This window comes from Mixophyes fleayi, chromosome 10 (genome assembly GCF_038048845.1).
Source record: "Mixophyes fleayi isolate aMixFle1 chromosome 10, aMixFle1.hap1, whole genome shotgun sequence".
Classification (NCBI taxonomy): Eukaryota; Metazoa; Chordata; class Amphibia; order Anura; family Limnodynastidae; genus Mixophyes; species Mixophyes fleayi.
This window is the reverse complement of record NC_134411.1, coordinates 5,532,673-5,554,287: the sequence shown is the minus strand read 5'-3', so window position 1 is coordinate 5,554,287 and position 21,615 is coordinate 5,532,673. Positions and strand designations below refer to the sequence as shown.

General features: G+C 38.5%; 1 protein-coding gene across 2 annotated transcripts in view; it reads right to left on the bottom strand.

Moving 5' to 3' along the window:
• Positions 1 to 10,769: 10,769 nt before the first annotated feature.
• The window catches only part of LOC142103629 (phospholipase A and acyltransferase 2-like), a 50,271-nt gene continuing 39,425 nt past the window's right edge, over positions 10,770 to 21,615 (bottom strand). For both annotated transcript variants that reach the window (XM_075187729.1, XM_075187730.1), the window contains exon 5: positions 10,770 to 11,530. In XM_075187729.1, the coding sequence (XP_075043830.1) occupies positions 11,423 to 11,530 (108 nt within the window). In that variant the 3' untranslated portion in view covers positions 10,770 to 11,422. The remainder of the gene's footprint in view (positions 11,531 to 21,615) is intronic.

The following is a 21,615-nucleotide window of genomic DNA, read 5'->3' as shown; positions in this document are numbered from 1 at the left end:
CAAATTCCCAAATATATGGAACCAATAAAGAAAAAGGAGAGCACATAGAGCATTATATGCTAAAACCTTTAATGCATGCTTTTTATGTACGCCTAAATGATATAAGCCAAAAACACATATATATAGCTTTGTGTTATTCAGCAGATGTAAACTAATTTTGCTCTCAAGTCCATGTGTGCATATAGAAAAGTCCACGGAATAGCAACAATATATATATATATATATATATATATATATATAAAAGCATGTTGCTTAGGAGGGGAGCTAATTTTCTAGTGTGGAGGTAGAGTGATATGTAGGAGTAGGCCATGTCATCCTCAATTCGCGTCTTGCAAATATTGCAGACCTTATTTTTTTCCACAAAACTTACTCTGCAATACTCTAAGCTCTGATTGGTCATCTGAGCACGTATGGGCGAGCTCACGTCGCACGCAGATCTTTCCTACACCTGTGTGTAAAATGGCTGCCTGTCAATCCAAAAAGATGGAGAACGGAGCGATGAGACGAGTACTCCCCCGTGCTTTGCAATGAGGTTGATTCATGTACACCTGGCCTAGCAATTAAATCTGGATTTAAACGCACCTGGGCTCTTTCTTCACTCCTGCTCATTACCAAATTTTTGGTGGAAGGAACTTTATGGTAGCAGAGACTTTATTCTATCAGAAACTTGATGATATTTTTTGGGGTGATTTCTAAAACATTATTACAGTAAGTACTATTTGATGTGATATGTTTCAATAGATAGAACATTTTTGCTTCAGAATAGGAACCAAACAATCAATCAAAGAATCAGCCATTACCACCGCATCCACGTTTATTAAAATGTATTAATTTCCAATGACACATTTTTCAAGATGGAGAACTAGAGAATGTGTGTGTGTAATACTTTAGTGTTTATCCTTCAACCTTCATGTTGGCAGTAAAGCATGTGTTGTGTTGGGAATTTCCTTATCCCAAAATTTAAACTGTACATGTAACAAGCATTGAGGGCTTGAATATTTCATTGTCGATTGCATAGTAATCATATATTTGATTGATTATTAGATTAATACAAATTATTCACATTAAACTGTTTGTTATGAGAGACGGTGATGCTCAGCTTTTCCTTCTAGTCTATTTCATGCACATACTGTTTCCACTTGCACATTAGCGTAATAGTTAAACGAACCACTTTTCATCAGTGAGTTCATGAGTTTGATTCCTGCTACCTTTTGTGTAATATGGCTAAATGGCATGTTGACAATTGTGTGCAGCTACAACACAAAGAAGCAGCAGTTCAAAATGACTTGATTGCAAAGACATAGGAAAAATCCACAAATGAAAGCTAAAAATACCTAAGTGGCCAAAAAACAAATAAAAAAATAAAAACTATTTGAAGTCCAAATATGATTAGTATAATTTGTACTATTATTATTATTATTATTATTATTATTATTATTATACATGACTGCATTTCCATATCCAAAATTTTAAACTGTGCATGTACCAATGATTTGTGTCTATAATATCTCTAAGTATTGACATTAATTAAAATTAAAAAAGGAAAAAAGTTTGTTATAAGAGAATTTGCTGCTCAGCTTTTCAGTCTATTCTATTTCAGTCCCATATTGTTTTCACCCCTTGCACATTGGTGTGGCGATTAGACAATACACCTTGCAACAGTGGGAACCTGAGTTCGAGTTCTCACCAAAGCTCTTGTCTCTGTGGGATCCTTCCCATATTTGTGTAGATGTCCAAAATGTCCCTGATGTAAGAGTACACTTGGTTTAAGTTCGAACAAATTTTCTGTTTAATTCTCATAACTTATTTTTGAAAATTATTATTACTAGTGTATTGTAAGATGTTTTGTTGAAAACACTAGCAACGAACTGTTGACATATTAGCCACTTTACATTGCGATTTATTACAATTGGGTTGTAATTCAAAAGAAGTTTTTTGTTTTAAACAATACACAATGTTTAATGTTACAGCTACATATAAAATATTTTTTCATTTTATTCCGGCTGCCAGAATGGAGCGCTGAGTGCATTCTCATCCATTCAGGATGCCAGAATGGGGCTTAGAGTACCCTAACCATCCATTCTGGCTGCCGGAATGGGGCTTAGAGTACCCTCACCATTCATTCAGGCTGCTGGAATGGGGCTTAGAGTACCCTAACCATCCATTCTGGCTGCCGGAATGGATGGCTAAGGTGCTTGCAGACCCATTCCAGCAGCCGGAATGAATGGTGAGGGTACTCTAAGCCCCATTCCTGCAGCCGGAATGAATGGTGAGGGTACTCTAAGCCCCATTCCAGCAGCCTGAATGAATGGTGAGGATACTCTAAGCCCCATTCCGGGAGCCGGAATGGATGAAGAATGCACTCAGGGCTCCATTCCGGCAGCCGGAATGGGTGGGGAATGCACTCAGTGCTCCATTCCAGCAGCCAAAATGGATGGGGAATGCACTCAGCGTTCTATTCCGACATACATTAAGACAGGTAGAACGGGTAACTAGAATATATAGCTGGGATATACAATATATGTGCAATATAATATGTGTTATAGTTGTTCCACATATTCCAGAGAACATATCTGTGTAGCAGAACAAAAATGCACTATACAGGCATTGAAAACACAGCAAGCTTTACTCAAGACACCAAGCAGCAGAGGGCGCTATAATAAGCTGACTCATTCCAGCATTGAGGCATTCCCGCAGTTCCGTGTTTAACCTAATCCCCAAATATCAGCACCTAACTGTTGACACATCAACCACTTTACATTGAAATTTATTACAATGGTGGTTGCTTTTAAAAAATGTACACAATGTTTAATATTTGATATAAATCTAAAATAAATTTTCTCCCCCAAAAAAAATATATAATATATTTTACGTGAAGTGTATTAAGATGTATGTTGTGCATATTTAGTTGTGAGTGTTTTAAACGAACAATGCTTTTCAAACAGTTTATTGTTGTTATTTAGCTAGCTGCTTTGGATTTAAACATGACCCTGAGCTTCCTTAAGTTTCAGCAATCAGTTAAGATAAAATTCAACTCAACTATCCGACATAGCCGGAGGTAATGTCTACTCTTCTCAAGTCAGTACAAATAACGCCTACTCTTCTCAACTTATTTAAGATCTCCGCCCATTCCCCTCCCATTCCCAACCCTTTTTTCTCAAGTGGTCAGAAAACTTCTTAGGTACAGTTATGGAATTTCACTTAAACTTGAGAGATTCATAGCTTATGCAACGGATTATAATGGATTTCCCTTCTTATCTCCCGTTTCTGGGCATGCGTAGTGGCGAGTTGCATAACATCCGCAAAAATCGTCAGATCCGTTCCTTGATGAATCAGGCCCCACATTATTAAACCATTTCTGCTCATGCTGCATCTTTAATCTCCTTCTCCTCTGTGGATACCTCCCTCTCATCCCTGAAGATCTGCCAAACTTATATAGACACAGGAATGAATATTACAACTGAAGTGGCATAAAATGCACAGCGAAAAAGTTCTCCTCGTTTAATACCAGAATTTAACATACCAAAATTAACCAATAAAGACACGGACACCAAAGTTGGAATAAAAATGGGATTTATTACATGACTTAACTGCCGGAAGCTAAAGAAAACTGAAAGGCGGACGAGAGCAAGGCAGTCAGCAACAACAAAACCAATAACGGTGGAAAGGTCAAACCATAGTACCACCAACCCAGGATCATACCTTATCTATTTGCCGGTGCTAAATATCTGTCCAACGGCAAGACTACACCCCCTTATAATCTCCAGTATAACCTTTAACATACCGGCCAAGGGTCCTCCTCACAGTCGGACCAAACATGTGATGACACCACGAACAAAAGGGGGAGTAGTGACCTATGACGAGATAACCCGAGCACCATATGCAAACTTACCGTCTGCACTGCTCTCCTACCTAGTAAAATAACATGAACATAGCTATACCGCTTACCACTAATACTGCCGGGTGGGCGGGAGGAATCCGGAAGCAGGAAGATCCGTTGGAACACTTGGAACACTGCCCTATATATAAACCCTAACTTCACCCCCACCCATGTCCTATTGGCTACCATAATATACAAGACCCTCTGACTGGCTCACACTCCAATCTCTCACCCGCGTGATTTTACCTTTGTTTCTGTCTAATGGACACACTTCCCTTACATCTGCTTCAGACAGACTGTGACACAGAATATGTGGGCAGCATGGAATCCTTCATCTTGGAATACGCTGCATTGAACAGAGATTTAAACCAATATATAGATGCAGTTGAGGAGTACCTAAATTAAAACGTAACCCACTGGATGAGATCCCACATTTAAGAGAGCTTGTACACGAGAGATACACTGCGCTTCAAAAGAATAATACAGAGGAGGCCCTGAGGCAAGATAATTAATATGTCCAGTTTAAAGAACAGCTAAGAGACCTGAGAAAACAAATGGGTGTGTCACCGGCCCCTGCAGACGAAGATTTGGAAAATGAAGAAGAGGCGATCACTGTCACCCAGAGCACTCCTATAACATAGTTGGAGATGGTGAACCCAGTGAAACAAAGTATCTGGTCACACCTACCAGAGAGAAGCAATTGAAAGGATGATTGAAAACAAACTAAAGCACTTATAGCACATGTAGGTAGCATTGGGACACAGCAGTAGCTGAAAGGAAAAATAGTGAAAGAAGAATGTCCTTGGGACCCTCCCACCTAACCTTATAATGGATTCTTAAAAAGGTCATGCACACTTTAACAAATCAAGCACTTCAGCGACAAGGAGTGCCACTTTTGTGGCTGAAGTGCTTGGCTTGTTTGGGCCCCCCACAAAACAAGGTAACAATGGCCTTAAGGCAGCTAAGGTAACAGTGCTCTAAATGAACTTCACATTGGCAAGATGTTGTTGTTATCATCTTCAGCCTCATCCTCACCCTCATCAATGTGTACATCATCCTAACACAATATTAATTTAACCCCACAGGAAACCTCCGCTACAGAAGTCTCTGTAACATAAATGTCAAAAACAAAAATGTAAAAAAAAAGCTTTTACTTTTTTAAAGAAAAAAACACATCTTTAATAAAGGTGAAAGTTTACTGTAGAAAAACATAAAATTGCCAACATGTCATTTTACTCAAATATTAATAAGCATTCCAGCATCAGCTAGCTTCTTTCTCTCAGCTAGATCCCAGCACCTGCAATCTACATTGTCATCATCCTCACCCTCATCAGTGTGTACATCATCATCACACAATACTAATTCATCCCCGCTGGAATCCAACATTACAGGAGTCTCTGTACTTTGATCTAAATGCCAGTCAAGGCCTTCCTCGTGAAATTTGTAGTTCACTTTACGACAGAGCTGTCACAATTTTTAGGCAATTCTTTTAGACCAGACCAAATGTCAAAATGTTGTGCTGAATCATTTGCATCATCCTTGGGTCTCTTAGAAAAGCTTTGTTTATTCCTAGCAGCAGTAGCCTGAGAAACTGAATGAGGGGACGCCGTTGCGTCATGTACCACTTCAGCTGTCAACTTGCTCAGCAGGAGCTCATTGCATCTCTTGTGATCTGGGACAGTCGGAAATAAAGAGAAGACATAGCTCTTAAACTAGGATGAAGCATAGTCGCAAAAATGTAGTTATACGATTTCCAGAAATTGATAACTCTTCGATCCTGGTGAAGTGATTGAAGAACTTCATCTACAAGACATACTTAGCATAATTTCTTTGTTTCATCTCCTCCTTCAGTTTTTCAAGGTGCTTTTCCAAAAGTCTAATTAAGGGAATCACTTTGCTCAAGCTATCAGTGTCTGAACTCAGATCCCAGATGACTACTTCGAATCGTTTCAGCACCTTGAACAACAGGGAAAGTATTCTCTACTGCGCTGTACTAAAATACATTCCCTCTTCTTTCCCAGTGTCATGGCTTGTGGAGTAAGCGTGGATGGCTTTTCGCTGTTCCTTCATCCTCACAAACATATAAAGGGTGGAATTCCACCTTGTTACCACCTCTTGCTTCAGTTGGCAAAAAGGCAAAATAAATTGTTCTTGCAGCTGCTTCAATTTCCTACATGCTGTTGCAGAATGCCGAAAATGACCCGAAATATTTAGGGCCACAGAGAGCATCTCCTGCACGTCCCTGTCATTTTTCAAAAAGCTCTGTACCACCAAATACATTGTGTGAACAAAACAGGGCAATGTGATGAATTTCACACAGCTGTAATGGTCACACAAAATTGGTGGCGTTATCATAAATGACATATCCTCAGGAGAGTCCAAACGGGATAAGCCATGTTGCAATGACATCCCTTAGTTTTTCAAACAGGTTGTCATCGGTATGCCTCTTAGTGAAACCGCTGATACACAGAATAGCCTGCCTCAGAATAATCTGGCATTGTTGGGTACATGCTGCTGCTGTTCCTGCTGCTGGAGATAATTTACCAGTGGGCTGTCACAGTCATATAGTCTTTAGTTTGCCCAGTTCTGCTTGTCCACATATCTGTGGCTAAGTGTACAGTGGGTAGAATGGTGTTTTGTAGCCCAGTAATTATATTTTATGAAACCTTCTGGTAGAGGTGAGGAATTGCTTTTCTAGTAAAATGGTGTTGTGATGGAATTTGGTAGCGGGGACACAGGACCTCAATTAACTGTCTAAAACCAGCTGCATTAATTGTTGATATTGGACGCAGACCATATACTAGCATATTATTAGATCATAGACATGGCGTCTGTGATCCGCTTTGCAACTGGGTGACAGCTGTCATACTTGCTTCTTCTTACAAAAGATTAACAGTCAATTGTTGTAAACTACTAGTAGTCTTCTTCTTGGTCTACTTCTGGGTTGAAGATCCACCCCCAGCAGCAGCAGCAGCGGGATTAACGCTCAAGAATTCTTCAGAGTAATCCTGGATAGGGGAGAAGTCATCTAGCCTTAGCAACTTGGATGGAGGACTAACTCCGATCACTAGTGAGGATATTCATGAGGAAGGTGTTGTCAGTGTGGCTTTACAAATGCTACAGATGGCTAGACAACTGTTGTCAGGCGTGGGTAAAAATAATTGCACACAAGAGTTGAATTTTTTGGTTATGACAATGGTCTTCATCTTATCACTGCCAAGAACTGCTTCCACTGGTGCAGGACTTACAAAAACAACATCATCCTGATCATCATTCTCATCAACATCCTCATTAGCGCCATCGTCAGCTACACAAATATCCCCCTCATCCTGTTGCAAATACAAAGTGGTATCCTACATTTGTGTATCAACGGTGTACTAATAGGCATACCGCTGACAACCTGTTTGAAAAACTAAGTGATGTCATTGCAACATGGCTTATCCCGGTTGTATGCTCCTGAGGATATGCCATTTGTGATAACGCCACCAATATTGTGAGAGCATTACAGCGGGGAGAATTCCATCACATTCCCTGTTTTGCTCAAACAATCAACCGAGCTTTTTAAAAAATGACAGTGACATGCAGAACATGCTGTCTGTGTCCAGAAATAATTTGGGTCATTTTCGGCATTCCGCAACAGCATGTAGGAGATTACAGCTGCTGCAAGAAGAATCGAATTTGAGGGGGAAAGTACTTTAGTTCAGCGTAGTGGAGATACTTTCCGTGTTGTGCAAGTAGTCACCTGTGAAGTGAGTTCAGACACTGTTAGCTTGAGTCAAGTGATTCCCCAAATTAGACTTTTGGAAAAGCAGCTAGAGAAATTAAAGGAGGAGATGAAACTAAGCAATTCCGCTAACTATGTAGGACTTGTAGATCATGTACTTTATTCGCTTTGCCAGGATCCGAGAGTTATCAACATCTTGAAATTGGATCACTACATTTTGGCAACTGTGCATGATCATAGGTTTAAGAGCTATGTCTTCTCTTTCTTTCAAACTGACCCAGATCACAAGAGATGCAATGAGCTCCAGGTCAGCAAGCTGACAGCTCAAGTGGTACATGACACGACGACTCATCCTCCCTTGGTTTCTTTGGCAACTGCTGCTAGGAAAAAACTTAGCTTTCCCAAGACACCCAGTGGTGATGCTGATGAGTCAGCACAACATTTTGATATTCGGTCTGGTGTAAAGAATTGCCCAAAATTCGCGACAGCTCTGTTGTAAAATTAACTACAAATTCCACGGGGAAGGCCATTACCGGCAATTAAATTAAAGTACAGAGACTTCTGTAATGGTGGATTCCAGCGGATGAATTAGTATTGTGGGAGGATGATGTACACACTGATGAGGGTGAGGATGATGACAGTGTAGATTGCAGGTGCTGGTATTTAGCTGAGAGAAGGGAGCTAGCTGATGCTGGTATGCTTATTAATATTTTGGGTAGAATGGCATGTTGGCAATTTTATGTTTTTCTACAGTAAACTTTCACCTTTATTACAGAGGTGTTTTTTTCTTTACATTTTTGTTTCCCTGACTTAAACTCACTGTGCACTTGAACATAGGCTTTAGCCATGACGTAGAGGGATTAGTATCATAATGACTGAGACTGGAGAGTGACGAGAACACTGCTACCCCTGTTTCTGTGTGATCAACGGCACTGAGACTGGAGAGTGACAAGAACAATGTTACTGAAGACTGGAGAGTGACAAGAACAATGTGACTGGAAACTGAAGAGTGACAAGCAGACTGCCACCCCCTTCTGTTTCTGTATGAGCTATGGCACAGTAGAATGTCACTTTTTAAAACACTGCCAATCTTAATATTTGAATTTCTGCTTCAGCACTAAACATTGCCACCTCTCCTATTTCTGTGTGAGCTACGGCACAGTACATTGTGACTGCAGATTTTGAACAACACTGACAGCACTCTTATTTCTATTTCAGCAATGACAATTAGCAATGTAGCAATGCCACCTAGACTGTAGACTGGCAACAAAACTGGGACCTCTCCTGTTTCTGTGTGAACTATGGTAACACAGTACAATGTGACTGCAGACTTTGGAGAACACTGACAGCCCTATTATTTCTATTTCAGATTTGACAATTAGCAATGGAACAATGCCACATAGACTGTATACTGGCAACAATACTGGGACCGCTCCTGTTTCTGTGTGAACTATAGTAACACAGTACAATGTGACTGCAGATTTTGAACAACACTGACAGCCCTATTATTTCTATTTCAGCAATGACAATTAGCAATGGAGCAATGCCATGTAGACTGTAGACTGGCAACAAAACTGGGACCTCTCCTGTTTCTGTTTTAGCTATAATAACACAGTACAATGTGACTGCAGATTTTGAAGAACATTGACAGACCTATTATTTCTATTTCATCAATGACAATTAGCAATGGAGCAATGTCACCTAGACTGGCAACAACACTGGGACCTCTCCTGTTTCTGTGTGAGCTATAATAACACAGTACAATGTGACTGCAGATTTTGAAGAACATTGACAGCTCTATTATTTCTATTTCAGCAATGACAATTAGCAATGGAGCAAAGCCACATAGACTGTAGACTGGCAACAAAACTGAGACTTCTCCTGTTTTTGTGTGAGCTATAATAACACAGTACAATGTGACTGCAGTTTTTGAAGGACACTGACAGCCCTATTATTTCTATTTCAGTAATGACAATAAGCAATGGAGCAATGCCATGTAGACTGTAGAGTGTCAATAAAACTAGGAAATCACCGGTTTCTGTGTGAGCTATAATAACACAGTACAATGTGACTGCAGATTTTGAAGAACATTGACAGCTCTATTATTTCTATTTCAGCAATGACAATTAGCAATGGAGCAAAGCCACATAGACTGTAGACTGGCAACAAAACTGAGACTTCTCCTGTTTTTGTGTGAGCTATAATAACACAGTACAATGTGACTGCAGTTTTTGAAGGACACTGACAGCCCTATTATTTCTATTTCAGTAATGACAATAAGCAATGGAGCAATGCCATGTAGACTGTAGAGTGTCAATAAAACTAGGAAATCACCGGTTTCTGTGTGAGCTATAATAACACAGTACAATGTGACTGCAGATTTTGGAGAACACTGACAACCCTATTATTTCTATTTCAGCAAAGACAATTAGCAATGGAGCAATGGACCTCTCCTGTTTGTTTCTGTGTGAGCCATAGCTCAGTAGAATGTCACTGGAGACTTTGAAGAAAACTGCCACCCCTCCTCTTTCTGTTTTAAATATGATGCTTCCCAACTGCACTAGAGATTGCCAAGAACCGTGCTACCCCTTCTGTGTCTTTCAGTGAAATGGCGCTGGATGGCCGTGGAAGGTGGTACTTATAAAATCCAAAACTCGCGACATCCGAAGGCGCATCAATGACGATTTGCCTCGTTCTCACTTCCGAGGATGCGAGCAAATACCAAGCCGTATTCGGATCAAAGTGGGCTCGGTTCACGGAGAACCGAGCCCAAGCATCTCTATCTATAACAGAGCCTCATGAAACGACACATTTAATAATATCACATATACTGTAATGTGCTGCTTAGTAGATGTGTTAAAGTACAATTCTTTTTAAAAGCATATTTTACAAACACACATATTATCACGCATTGATTGTCTTATGATATGTTCTTCTCACTTTTGTCTGACTTAGCAGTGGTGATGTTCAAACTGACATACAACACAGTAATAGGTATTTACTCATTCATAGAGTGTGTCACAGTGTCACAAAATAATTTATTCACTATCAAAGCAAGTAATTAGCAGTTCATTGAAGCTTTATAGACACCAAATTTTTAGAATTAAGAATTGTAAAAGACATATTATGAATTCATAAGTATTTAAACAAATACCAGTCAGAGCACACATTTTAATGTTTTTAATATTGTTAGTCATGGAACATAATATTTTATTGGTAAAATACATAGTTTATAATGAAATACATTTGAAGGATTATATAAAAACATTAGGATATAATCATTTATAAACTTATTTTTGCGTTATCTATTTATATAAAAACCTAATGCTGCTCCTCACCTTTATATGTGTGTGTTGAAACACTAGGTGGCAGCAAAGAGCTATAACACATAAGCATTTAACACATTCATCTGTCATAGCCATCAGCTGAAAATATCTTGACTCTGCGCACTCCATAGAGATCCATTGACACTGCTGTTGTGAGTGCATACACACTGCCGAAATGGATCAACATCATTCCATCATTGAACAACATTTTTATGCCGGTTTAAGAATCAAAGCAAAAAATATGATAGGCTTTGAAATGATAATCGTTCGTTGTTGCAGTGTATACACTAATGCGATATCAGGCCGAACGGTCGTTTATTGTTTGATTGGCCCGATAAACATCTGTAGTGTATACCCAGCCTAAGAAGCTGTCATAAGATTGGCAGTGAGTAAAGAACCTTTAGCAATAGTCTGCAGGACTAATAGAGGCTGGAGATGATTTAGAAGGGCTGCGATGTTCTGTAGTCCTGTAGTAATAATTGTCATTGCTTTTTATTGATTATGTTTTTTATTCCTCGTACTGGCAAACATTACAGCTGCTATAACACCTATAGCAACTGCACCAGCTCCAACTCCAACTGCTGTAGTAGCATTATCCACCTGTAAAGAGAACCAGTAAAGGGTTATTTTTTAGTTCAAATTTACTCCCAGTCACCCTACATTATATCATGGTGTAGTACAACCACTTTTCCTGACAAATCTGACCAATATCTCAATGATCCAAAGCAGAGTATGATTTGGATTTGCAGTCATTACGAGGCCACACAAGCCCCAACTTGCAACCAAAATGTTTTTAATTGGTCACCAAATTTGCAGCGTGTTCAGGCAAAATCTTATAAAAGGCATACAATGCCATACATTGTCTAAATTCAGTCATTTTACTCCTGGTCTCCCAGCCTCAAGAAAATCTGGCCACCTAGAAACATAGGGTGACATATGGGAGACTCACATAAAGTTGGTTTGACTTCACTTATTTCTACTTCTTTAACCAGCATATTGATACATGGTAAGGAAAGAACATTTAAAGTGGAAGAAATAGTAAAAAAAAGTAAGGGAAAACTCCATTAACACACAACATGAGTGTAGCTCTCTTCCCCCCCCCCCCCTTCTCTCTTGTGTTTAAAAGCACTGATTACATTTATCCACATTTAAACAGTTTATTCTATCCTTATTACTTAAGAAGACAGAGGTCTAATTAGGACCAAATGTCAAGGCTGTGCCAGCACTGCACTAATTAAGAGGGGGGGGGCTTAGGGGAGGATAAAGGGGAATTGGTTAGGTAGATCAGGTGAAAAACAGAAAAGGGGCTGGTTAGGAGGGAGCCAATGGAAGAAGGGAGGTAGTAGTAGTAGGGTTGACTAGAGGGGATTACAGGGGTTTAAATTAAGAGAATCTAGAGTGTAGAGTAGAATTGTTTTTCAGAATTAGACTCGAGCCCCTACCATCTATTTTGCACAAAGCAGCTAGAGTGATTTTCCTTGCAAATCGTTTTTCATCTGCTGAGTTACTCTGTCAGTCTCTACATTGGTTGCCTGCTTTTCAACGAATCCAATATAAAATTCTTCTACTAACATATAAGGCCATCAACAAAATTGCACCGACATACATCTCCTCATTTGTCTCAAAATATCTCCCAACCCAACACCTTCATTCTGCACAAGATCTACATCTCTCTTCCACTCTCATCACCTCCTCCCATTCTCGGTTGCAGGACTTTTTTCGGGCTGCACCCACTTTATGGAATTCACTCCCTTGCACCACTAGACTTTTCTCTTTAAGCGTTCTCTGAAAACCCACCTCTTCAGACAAGCTTAAAATATTCCTCTACCACCCTCTTAATATTCCGAGGGTACCCTATTACCACTCTCTACAGAGCCAACACAAGAGAACAACCCTCTGACCAACATAATTGTGTGACTGAGCAAACAGCCCACTAAATACTTTGTAACCTTTGCATTTTAGCTGGGCAAATATTCAACATAATGGAGGGGGCCAATGGAAGAAGGAAGGTAGTAGTAGTAGGGTTGACTAGAGGGGATTAGAGGGGTTTAAATTAAGAGAATCCAGAGTGTAGAGTAGAATTGTTTTTCTGAATTAGACTCGAGACCCTACCATCTATTTTGCTCACAGCGGCTAGATTGATTTTCCTTGCAAATCATTTTTCATATGTTGAGTTACTCTGTCAGTCTCTACATTGGTTGGCTGTTTTTCAACGAATCCAATATAAAATTCTTCTACTAACATATAAGGCCATCAACAAAATTGCACCGACAAACAGCTCCTCATTTGTCTCAAAATATCTCCCAACCCAACACCTTCATTCTGCACAAGATCTACATCTCTCTTCTACTCTCATCACCTCTTCCCATTCTCGGTTGCAGGACTTTTTTCGGGCTGCACCCACTTTATGGAATTCACTCCCTTGCACCACCAGACTTTTCTCTTTTAGTGTTCTCTGAAAACCCACCTCTTCAGACAAGCTTATAATATTTCTCTACCACCCTCTTAATCTCCCTAGGTTACCATATTACCACTCTCTACAGAGCCAACACAAGAGAACAACCCTCTGACCAACATAATTGTGTGACTGAGCAAACAGCCCACTAAATACTTTGTAACCTTTGCATTTTAGCTGGGAAAATATTCAACATAATGTAGCACTTACCCTTGTGTGTCAAACCATTGTCCCATAGATTGTAAGCTTGCGAGCAGGACCCTCTCACCTCTCTGTCTGTATGTATTACCCAGTATTGTTTTATTACTGTTTGTTCCCAATTGTAAAGTGCTATGGAATATGCTGGTGCTATATAAATAAATGTTGATGTTGATGATGATGATGAATTACCTATGAAGGGAAAGTACATATTTTGGATAAGATCGCTTCTCGACCCTTTGGTTAAAATCAGGTGTAGATGCCCATGTATGTAGTGGGGATTAAAGGCGCCCCCTGGAGCCGATGAGTATCACCTGGTCCTCTGGCCAAGAGGCCGGCTGCTTGTAGCCCGAGGTGGTACCTGCCCCCGGTACTGTCTGAGCCAGGGGTGCCCAAAAATACACATGGTGTAGAGAAAGGCACCTGTGCACTGAGTAAGGCACTTTGCACTGTGCGTCTTTAATTTTGGGCAGCAACATTTTTCCTTTGCCCTAGCCTTTTAGCTGGGTGTAAGGATAATTTTTATATTTGCAGCCGAAAGGCTGGGACCTTATGGCAGTTATTTATTTATTTATTTATTAACATTTGGCACTTAGCACTATAGCCCTTTTTTTCACCTTATTGATTGATTGGTGTGTTTTTCCACATGTTTTCGAAGAGTTTGGATGTAGACCCTTATGGGCAACCCTCTCCCCAAGTCATCCAAGGCTACATCCTTCTGGGGAAGGCGAAGAATCAGTTCCCCAGGGGAAGCTTCAGCCAACCTCGGGATAAAGGGGACCGCCTGAGTCTTGCGGTGGAGGTGGTCTTGAAGACCGTTGCCTCCTAAGGGGCCTATTGTCTCCGGAGTTTGGGGATGTAAAGGGGCTCTCCCCTAGCTTCTGTGATGGGGTGCCTGAAGATCTCCTTTTTTCCCTCTCTGAGGCCTTTGGGCTCCTGAGGGAAGGGGAGAAAAAAAACACATATTTGGTATAAGATGTGGGGATCTACATATGGATAAGTATTTTTCTGCCACCGGAAAATATTTTATTCACTACTTAATTTCAGCTCCAGCTAATTTTCCATCTATTTCTGTTTTGTTTATATTTCTTTATTACCATTATACTGACATTATCTTTTATCTGTATTTCGCTATATTCTATACAAGCCGGTCATTTTCTTCTAGCCTGTTTTGTGTTGCTTTTTTGCGTTAATGTATTTAATTATTTAATTATTTAATTTCTCCTTTTCATTTGTTTCACATTTTCTTAAGCCTTTCGGTTTTCCTTTGACAATTTATTGTGCCTTTTATTGGTCTCTTTCTTTACCCAAACACTGCTTACTTCAACGCACCCCTGATAATTTTCTCACATATATTTTATTTGAATTCTGAAATGGCTGTTTTGGGATTTCAGTTTTATCCTTTAATTTAGTCTTAGCCTGATTCCGTTTTCTTGTAGCCTGTTGTCTACCTGTTTAATTGTTATTTCATTTCTTTATTGTGCATTGCTGTTTAAATTGTAGTTAACTGGGCCTGGTATTGTAAGGCCTATATACAACATACTGTACAACTAACAACATTTAAAATGAACAGGAGAAGACCAGAATGCTTTAGGGCACCAGCCTGGGCTGGTAAATATGAATTTGTTAAGATAAAGAATGTTAAATGATGTACTCTTAGACAAAATATCTAAAATCTCTAATTCTATTGGATTCATTTAACATTGTCTGTCTTTTTCATTCTGCAAAGTAAATGCATTAAAATAAGCAAAATAAGAACACTATGAAGTATGAACCAAGGTATAAATATTAGAGGATTTGTACTGCACTCAGACATGTCTTGGTAGCAATTGTTAAGCAAAATGCCTGGGTTAGGAAATTGTAAATTAATATATTTATAACAAAAATAATACTGTCTAAGTTGGGACAATGCAAAGGCACAATTGGCTTTATTCAATGATGTAATCTGTACTTTTTCTTTATATGAGGCAATGTTGGCATGAATCAACAAACAACACGGTCCCTATGGAACTCCCTCGGCGCTTGTAGTCTCACAATTAACCCTCAATATAGGAATACTTTCTGGGTAATCCTGCAGCTTGGACCACGATTCATCAGACCGTGTCACAGAAAAGACATAAAAAACAAATGTCCAGGGAAAAGACCCTCTATCTCTATATAGCAAACGTTTCTTTATAAACTCCAATATATGTAATTTGGTAAAAAACACACGTTTATTGGAACCATAGATTCCTATATTAAAATACACATACCCAAAATTCATACAAGTTTATACAATGGTATATAGTGAACACATTTGTTCAATCTGAGGCTAAAGAATACTTATAGTGCGTGTACCTCCATATAATTCATGAAACGTGGGATCCAGATAAATAGTATACAACTAATCGGGACTCTATGGAACATGAATATTCTATGTTTCCATAAATGAACAAGCAATTTTTTCAAATACTTTCAAAAATGCATGCATGAAAAAAGAGAAAAAAATCCGGACATAAAGTAAAAAAATGGTCTTAACAGACACAAGTTAAAAATAATATTAATAGACTCCGGAGTAATTGATTATATCATATATGTCCATAATAGACAGATATTCTCCAACTGAGTAAAATAAGTGATACAATTATGTAAAGCTCCGTTGATTCCACATGTACTTAGTATAGTTCATAAAATCCTTCTTTCAACATGTATGGAAAATTGCATGGCATCAGATATTATAGACATATAATATACTGGAATCGCTCTTACCACATCCTATAGCTCTCAAAAGAAGATATATAGAGAACTTAATTCCAATAGTATTTTACGATCGCCCCGGACCTTACAAACATCTGATGATACTTCCGCTAGGAGAGTGTAGTGTATACTCTTGCCTCCAGGAAACCATATGATGGATTATTTGTTCCGCTTCAGTCCAGTACAATTGGAGTTATCAGGGCATATACTTGTCAGTGTAATCTTACACTCCGCACAGCGCTGTGTATAGAAACAAGTGAGGGGAAAATCCTTTGCTGACGCGTTTCGTCCCGTAGATAGCGGAACTTTCTCAAAGCTCTATACTAAGTACATGTGGAATCAACGGAGCTTTACATCATTGTATCACTTATTTTACTCAGTTGGAGAATATCTGTCTATTATGGACATATATGATATCCCATGCTACCCATGATGTCATCAATTATAAGCTAGCCTCAGTCTGCCATTATCAACATTAAGAATGCATAGCTATATATATACATATATATATATATATATATATATATATATATATATATATATATATTAGGATAGTGAGTTAGTTAGATGCAGATAGCAGTTATAGCAGGCATATGTGCACTTTGTAAAATACTGATTTTGGACAGTAGCTAAAGAGTAGGTATCTCAGTGAAGATTGTAAATTACTTAAGGTGGAGAAAAACACAATGACTATAATAACATAGTAAAATAAGAGCAATATAAGGCATGCTAACTAACAATAAAACCAAATTCATACTATGTGACCAAAGCTATGCAAAATATCTTTAATATTGAATAGTAAAGTTTTGAATAGTTTGGCGAGCACAGACTTAGTAGCGGTGGTAATCGTTTTTACCATTCCAACACGCAGAATTCCTACAAAAAAACCCCCTGAAAGAGTGGAAAAACGAAAGAAAATGAAACAGACTTACCTTGAATCCGACGCTGGACACTTAACCTTAGGGGTCCCCACATTGCCGCTTTAAATTTACATTGACAGACGTCGCAATGACGTCAAATTGCAGTGCCGCAAACTTTTTTCATCGGAATGGCTTACTGTCAGCATGCTGTTTCCATTGGTCATCTCCAGTGTCGGATTCAATGTAAGTCTGTTTCATTTTCTTTCATTTTTTTCACTCTTTTGGATTGATTTTGCAGGAATTCTGCGTGTCGGAATTCTCAGTATAGATATATATTGTACCTAACCCCTTAGTAGGGAGGTGGTCATGTTACACCTATAAGCATGATGTACAAGCTAAACCTGTTCTTGCTATATGTTTGCTTATTCACCTGGGAGCTTTATAGCCATACAAGCACATGGGAGCAATGTCATAGTACTGGGAGGTGTCTGATTACATCCTAAAGAATTACAAGTGCTATCACCCCTGATTAACCACATTCTCTTCTAAAGGATTACATATCACAAATAAGATATTATTATGCAAGGACCCTGTGATTGGTAACCTTGCCTCAGTAGCCTAAAAGCTGGCTGATAACTGCAAAATATTACAGTATTTTTTTCAGAAGTGATTAATGATTGGCGAGTTTAGAACAACTTGCGGTAAATTAAATGAAGACATTGTTCCAAAGTAATTAACTATTGTCTTGGTTTTCCTTTCCTCGTATAAGTCTGTGTTTAGGCCTTCTTCTCCTATAGACTTATTGGCTTTTATCAATAGTTATATGCAACACATTTCTAATTAAATAAGAATATAATACTTGGAATAGCATGTTATAACAGATACATTTCAGCTGACCAAATATAGGGATTAGGGTGATATGGGGATGTTTTATTATATAAGTGCTAATTTATGTTATTATACTGATTTATGGTAAAGATCTAGTGCTCCCTGTTATATTCTAATCACATTTTAGTGATACCAACTTTATATTTTCTTAGGGGAGTTGTTTTTTCTATATCTAATTTTCAATAGAAGGCAGTTTTTTGTGCTAATGCCCAAATGTGTTCGTTATAGATTAGATAAGCAATCACAATGGAAGCCATTCACCATTATAACATAATATTTACAGAACTGTATACAGTTTATAGATTAAAATGGGTTGGTGTTACACAGCACAACTGTAAAATGTAAGCACAAAGTTCTTCAAATAAGTATTCATATTCTAAGATTCAGGGTGACATTTTTGATGTTACATAGTTTAATTTATTTATACACATACCACTCTAATCAATATATCGTCACTTGTAAACTGTACTCATTTTGACCTACGTAACATGATAAGATTTAGGAGATTTACACCTACAATAGTCAGAGCTTCGCCCATTTGTGCCCTTGTGTGATCATTAAAAGACTTAGCTTAAACTTAGCCTGATGTACATAAAAGATTATTCTAGCCACCAAAAGTCATGCTCTAATTAATTCATTTTGATTTGGTTGTTATAACTATCTGTTATCGGTTCTACACATCTACAGGCAAAACGTACAGGAGTTGACAGCATACAGCTAAAATGTCATCAAGGTCTTCAAGTTATCACGCAATGGCAGGACAAGCAAGCTGCTCTGGCAAAGGGATACAATTTTTGTAAGATGAGAATTTAATGGTTACAAGATATATTTTAGCATTGATGGCCAAGATAGATACTGAATCAGCGTTCAGGTTTCTGCCAATGCATCCGGAGATTTTAAGTTTATGGGTGTAAAGTTGGACAATACTTATTTTGTGGATAGATGTTTACCCATGGGTTGTTCTCTTTCAGGTGCTTTCGTTGAGAAATTCAGCACATTTCTGAATCGGTGTATTGAGACAGGGTCGGGTTGGTACATCAGGGACGATTTCTTGGTTGTGGGACCTGCAGGAACTTTGAAGTGTCAGGAGTTATTGTTTTCAGTGCAGGCAATTCAGAATCTTTGAGTACCAGTGGCCAAGGAAAAAACAGGGGGGCCCCGCTTCCTTCCCAGGTAGTCCGTCCGGATATCCCTGTTCCAGGGTCAGCTAAGCCGGTGAAAGTCTTGCTCTCAGTCGCTCTCAGCCTTACAGTAAGGCGGACGGACTACCTGAGAAGGAAGCGGGGCTCGAGGAGAAGTCACCGGCTAAGAGAGGCTGAGAACGGTTTAGAGCGGGGCCTGTAGCCGCTTACCTGATCCTGGAACAGGAGCACTCAGACGGACGACCTGGGGAGGAAGGTAAGTGCACTACCTACCCTTCCCAGATTTGAGTACGGACTCTTTTTGTGTTTTCAACCCTTTATTTATATACTTACCTGGCCAACGGTACCTACATACTAGGAACCAAGAGAGTATTTGATATTGAGACTTATTTGGTCATACATCAAAAAATCTATCCACTTTACTTATTTTGTCCTATTGCATTTGTTTTAACAGCATAATTACCATACAATATTGTGTTTTGCTATTTAAACCTTGTTCCGTGTCACCAATACACATATTTGTTTATTAATACATTTCCTTGGCTCATATTCTATTCCTCTTCAATTCACTCTCACTCTTTTCTCTGCGCTGGGGAATTCAACAATATTTTTTCTATCATAAGGAGCCCCAGACCATCTCCTTTGTTCCTTTTTTCCCCTTGGCTGCCCTATTTTCTTTTTCATAAAGAAAGCGCAGATCCCCCATTACTTTATTCTATAACCAAACATTCTTTGGTGTGCATTCGCACAAAGAAAATTGCCATATGTCCAACTCTAAATTAGTCTTCTAGTGTTAGAATTCTTGTTTTGTCATAATTTCAAGGTTTAATTAAACCAATCTCACATTTGTAGACAATGTTCTAAATGTTGCAAAATTGTCTTCTTAAAGCATATCAATAATTATGATGATTTCTTTTCAGATAGAAGATGGAACAAAGACCAAATTCATGAGGAGAGAGTTCTGGGAATTATCAAATAATGTTACCATTTCCACTGATGCTTTACACAAAATCTCTTTCCATCCATGATATATGTAGAACTTCCACTGGAGTAAATTCTAACAGTGTCCACTACCAAGTGGCGCATGCACTAACTGATCACAGAACGTTTCACCTTATCTCAACTTTGGCACAAAGTGATTAAAGTGATAACAGTTGTCACTGGTGCCGCTATAGTCCAACCTCTTTAATACTGCTCTAACTACCTTTCCTGGTGAGTAGGAGCTTCTCTTTTTGTCTTCTTTCAAGAGTATGAAGCCTATGTTAGATTCTCCTCTGTCCAACTTGGTATAGGTTATCAGGACTTTGTTTAAATAAACTTCAATTTTTAAATTGATGATTAAGTTTATATATTCAGGACATCCGATCTTAAATGTGCAGTGCTTTAATGTGGCCCTACCATCATTTTTAGAAATATGTAGCTCTTGAAGTTAGCTAGTGATGTTTCACCAATAAGGTGAAAACCAATAAGGGGCAGTAGATCTTTACATGAAAAGGAGCAAGGGATGCATTACTTACTACTTATTCTATAGCAAACATAATTAGAGATGAACAATTTGGATTCAAGTGAATCCAGCAATTCCAAGACTTGGATCTAAAAGTGAGGCAAAGTCTACTTTTCTGTGACATTGGAAATGTACGGGCATTGGACTCTGCAATGTGTATATATAATACATGTATATTATATATGTGTGTATATATATATATATATATATATATATATATATATATATATATATATATATAATCACTCCTTCCTCTTGATGGCCATCAATTTGTACTGAGAAGGGAGTGAGAAAAGGTCCAGAGTCTGGAGCTCCCTGTAGTGCAGCTGCAAACAACTTTAATAAATAAAAAATAATAATAAAATTAATAAATAAAACTGAAAATTAGTTAATTAGCAGATTTTAATGAATTTTCCTTAATGGGTATCACAGCCCTATAGTTAAGACTGGGAAGTTGTAGATCAGAGATCTGTCCCTCTTTCTAACAGCCAGAGTACAAAAGAGGGGTGTACTCTACAATGAAAGGGGTATAATAGGTAACACTAAAAGTAAATAATTATACTTCTAGACAGTCGTGACTGTTCGTTATTCTGGTGTCTTTGACTATTTTAGTCCTTTTTCAAACAGCTTGTAATGTTTCACTTTAATAACTAAACAACACCTCTAAAGCAGGTTACACTTTTTTTTGATCCAAGGGCCACATTGAAAGTTTGTAACCATCTGAAGGGGCCAAAATAAAATGTTAACTTGCTTAAAATTTTTAAATCCCTGGCATTTATTTCAGGACAATAGGAACATTTTTGCAATTATGCTATATCTGTGCAGAGAGGAAACAGTCACATCAGATCATCTCCATAACACCTTAGCCTCCCCCACCTATTTCTTGTTTCTTATGCCCACCC